Genomic DNA, 4,205 nt, shown 5'->3' with positions numbered 1-4,205 from the left:
TACATCTAGTGGCTGTAGCAGACTTTTAATGCGTCGGTCATGACGCTTTTCTTCAATTAATACTCGCTCCATAGTCCTCACTAATTCCAAAGGCACCACAAAATTGTAGTCGAAATCAGCTTGATCAACTGATTCTCGACGACATAATGGCTCACGTCCAATTAAAATTCGATCACTCATTGCCTTCGGGTTTGCATTCAATGTAGCCTTAACAAGGCGGATATTAGGCGTGACTTTGGCCCACCGAAGAAGATCCGACAGCAATATTGATATACCCGGCCAGAATATAACGGCGGTACGATCTGCAGGTACGAGCTTCGTTTGCATCTTGGTCTTTCGGGTTGTGTTTCTAGGTTTTATGGCGGGGAGCCTTAAAACATCAATATTCTTGCTGTTTGAGGATGCTTTCACGGCCGGTAATTTTGTGAAGGTTGCCAGTTCTCTGTTGATGTTCGTCTGTGGAGGGGCAGCGCAGGCGGGAGATGGTTGTGGAACAATGGACACATCGTGTGATACGTACCGCGGGTGTGTACCTGCATCTACATCCCCGATCGTGTCGTCGGCGGCAGGGGCAACCTCAAATAAGTCGTAAAATGAGTTTTTAGAATCATTTTGTTCCATCGTTTCGGGTTGGTCTTCAAGATTCCTATCGTGATTAGCACTTTTATCGGCAATAGTGCTACAACTTGAAAGTAAGTGGTCCCAACGAGCTAGCTGCTCGTAAAATGTTTCTGACGACAAGTTCGAGAGTTGATTGAGCAGAGGCTCCAGGGTGGCGAGAGCATATTGGTACTTCTCTGTCGATGCAGGAACCACCAGATAGCTCTTTCATTGCGTCTCAGTTTTAAAAAACTCCACCCGACTTTGCTTGCATTTGCGACCCGCTGGAATCCGAGTCAAAGTCTCGCCATCAGTTTGTTCTGCGGTGTCCGAAGGCGATGCCCTATGATTTTTTGTGTTGTAAGGTTTCACAGTTTCCAATCCCGTAGATATAGATTTTACTCCATCACAAAACCATCATATAGGTCAGGGCCAGCATTCACACTCCATCGCTGAAATACAGCAGATTTAGAAAATTCTGCCAATTGAAGTCCACCACGGGCGATGAGGAGGAGCTGTCGACATGTCAGTTTAATACTGGAATGGAAAATACATGTGCATGTCCGTTGGATATCGTCACAAATGTATACGTGGGAGTTCGAATAAACATTCCACTTCCGTTCTTTATCAGATTTTGTACAGCGAGCCGACTTCATAACCGTATTCAAAAGATCCCACTCACGTCGCATGCGCTGATATGCATATTCGCTGAGAACACTTGTAAGATGACGAAGAAAACGAGGCACAGCGCCAACAGGGCGTGATTTGGACGCATATCGACTCAGATCCGAAGTAAATTGACGTAAAACAGCGACTTGATGACGCAAAATTCCCGCGACTGTCTTGTCTAAACCTGGCCGATAGCCCAGGAGCATTTTCAACTGGTTCCAGTTGGCTTCACACGGTTAGTTGTGGTGTTCCCGGCACTGAAATATCGACCACGAGCAAAACTCGCCCACATATTGACACACGATTTCCAATTCTTATCAAAACATACCAGCACGCCCGGGCTATCCGATTCACAGAAGTCTTTGAAGGATCGGTAACTCTCTTCAAAAGCAGTTTTGATGGTGTCGCAGTGCAAGATGATCGAAACTACGCTGAACTCGACAAGGATGAGATGGTGGCTATTGCTACGAACGAAGGCAATATGGCTGCAATCCGAAAGAACGGGTGGATGTTTGGTAAGTGTTACATGTGATGTGTTGTATTATATAACATGTACTCAAGACCAGATGTTGTATGTGATATCATGTAGACCCCTCAGAGTTTACACCCGATCACAGATATCCCGGATTGCAGAGTGGAGAATATGGACCCACGAACGAAGTTTTGGCTTTGGCTGACTCTCCGTTGAAGTTGTTTCTGTTTTCATGCCGAAGACGTTTTAGAAGCTTGTTGCACGTGAATCAAATCGCTACTTCGTGCAGAACCTTCAAGCTCGTGTGAACCAAATGCATGAAAAGCAACGAACGCCCGATAAAATGACAATTCATGACGCGAGAAGCAAAGAAGGATGACTTTTCACCTTACGAGATTCTGCATGTGCTGGGATTGCTCATGGCGCGTATGCTGAACACGCAACGTCGCCGGTTTCAAGATCATTACCAAACTGAACGTGTAGGAGCTGTTGCCCGCGGCACTTTCAACGATTACATGCCTCGGCATCGCTTTGAGCACATTATGTCCAACTTGCACTTTACAAAAATTGCAGATGTTCAAGCCACCCGCGATCGAGCCTGGAAAGTTCACTCGGTGATCGATACACTCCAAGAGAGGTTCCCGCTTGGATACCAAACCCCTCCAGTTCTCTCTTTTGACGAAGGAATGATCCCATCGCGGAACCGGAACAACCCAACTCGCCAATATCTAAAAGCGAAGCTCCCAAATGGGGTACGAAGCTGTTTTTGACTTGCTGTGCCGACGGTTTCTGTTTGAGGTGAATTTGCAAGTCCATTGGGACTTGCTTTTTTTGGTCCAAGTCAACATGTTGTATTTGACATGATATTACTCTCTGTACATGTATGTACAACATTTAGACTTGAAGTATACTGCGGCAAGGCGCAGCATTTGGAAAAAGTGGGCAATGTACCGGCGAGACAGCAATCTGCAGATCCGCACACCGGATCATCCGCTGTGATTCGCAACCTTGAGGTGGTGTTACCGACACCGAAGAAAGTGTGTATCATCTTGTTGTCACGGATAGATTCTACACATCGGTGCAACTGGTATTCCAGTTGCTGCATCGTAACGTGTATTCAATCGGAACTATTACAGGAAACAAGGTTAGATACCCATGGAGACTAATCGAGACCGGCCTAAGAGCATTGCCCATGACACTGTGCGCAGGACAGTCGCTAAAAATTGTCCTTTGATGACCGGTCTCGTATGGTGGGACCGCAAGCCCGTGCAGTTCTTGGGGACAGGATCAAGTCGGTCGATGGAAATTTGCAGTGCGTAAGCTATGCCATTTTTGTTTTTTACTCTATGTGACATTTGAATTGGCATGTCATCAGGGAGACGAACACGAGGCACAGGAGGGAAACGCCACGTCGTCCCGTGCCCATCCATGGTGCGTGACTATCACCGTTGGATGGGAGGGGTCGACATACACGATCAGCTTCGACTTCAGCGGTATTCCCTCCAGCTGCAAACATGGTACAAGAAATACTACAGGGCAATCTTTATGGGGCTGGTTGACGTAGCAATTGTGAACGCCTATATCGTGTTCTCCGAGGCACAAAAGCGAATTGACGTCAGACCTACTTCTCACGCTGGGTTTTTGCTGGAGCTCCATGCACAGCTGTTGGCGATGAAGAGAGAAGTCTTCGTTGAGAGGGTAAGTGTTCATGTTGTATGGTTGACATGCTGGATGTATCATTGCATCTGTCATGTTGTATGGTTGACGTGTTGAATGTATTGAATTCACGCTATATTTTGTGTGTAGTCTACCGCCTCGGGTGTTAATAGTGATGAGGAAGATCTAGCACCGTTTACAAGAGATCACGAACCAGCGGAATGCCCAGACTGGCAGGTCGTAAATGGCGTTGCAAGCGTCGTCAGAGGCAATGTAAAGTGTGCTCGATTTTGAAGCGCAAGATTGGTGAGCGTCATGCAACTAAATACTTCTGCGCTGGCTGCAGCAAGTCCGACAAAGCGCAGTACGTACAAATCGATTTGGTTGCGGCGATTGAACGCACAGGCTAATCAATCTATGCAGGTTGTTTCTGTGCAACAAGGTGTGGAAGCACTACCCTGGAAACTCAATGACGTGCTTTCAGATCTGGCACAAGTGGGATAATGGAGCAAAGCGCCCACACCCGCGCTGCGGGCGCGACATTCAGAGCCGAGCAGCTGGAACAGGTGGAGGAAAGAAGCGCGAGCGTCGCGAGGCTGGCAGGGAAGCAGGAGACGGGCAGGGACGCGATAGTGGCGAGGGGGACGCACCAGACGACGATGGCGAAGATGTGAATAGTGATGGAGACGGAGTACACTCAAGTGGTGAGGATCAACAACAAGACGAAGAGTAAGGTGTTGATGAAAGTTTGCACTGTTCATACACTTGTTGAGTCTTGCGATTTCAATGACTTTGTTACTTTCAATTG

General features: G+C 47.4%; 1 protein-coding gene across 1 annotated transcript; it reads left to right on the top strand.

Annotated features, from left to right (window-relative positions):
- Positions 1-2,094: 2,094 nt before the first annotated feature.
- PPTG_14693 (hypothetical protein) lies at positions 2,095-4,130 on the top strand (the record flags this gene model as incomplete). Its single annotated transcript, XM_008911655.1, has 6 exons — positions 2,095-2,493; positions 3,117-3,234; positions 3,306-3,439; positions 3,548-3,675; positions 3,744-3,761; positions 3,821-4,130. 6 exons carry the CDS (start codon positions 2,095-2,097, stop codon positions 4,128-4,130), a joined length of 1,107 nt encoding a protein of 368 aa, XP_008909903.1.
- Between the last annotated feature and the right edge of the window lie 75 nt (positions 4,131-4,205).

This window comes from Phytophthora parasitica, assembly GCF_000247585.1.
Source record: "Phytophthora parasitica INRA-310 unplaced genomic scaffold supercont2.42, whole genome shotgun sequence".
In the NCBI taxonomy this organism is placed as follows: Eukaryota; Oomycota; class Peronosporomycetes; order Peronosporales; family Peronosporaceae; genus Phytophthora; species Phytophthora nicotianae.
The sequence above is the reverse complement of the archived record's forward strand: the minus strand, read 5'-3'. Positions and strand labels throughout refer to the sequence as shown.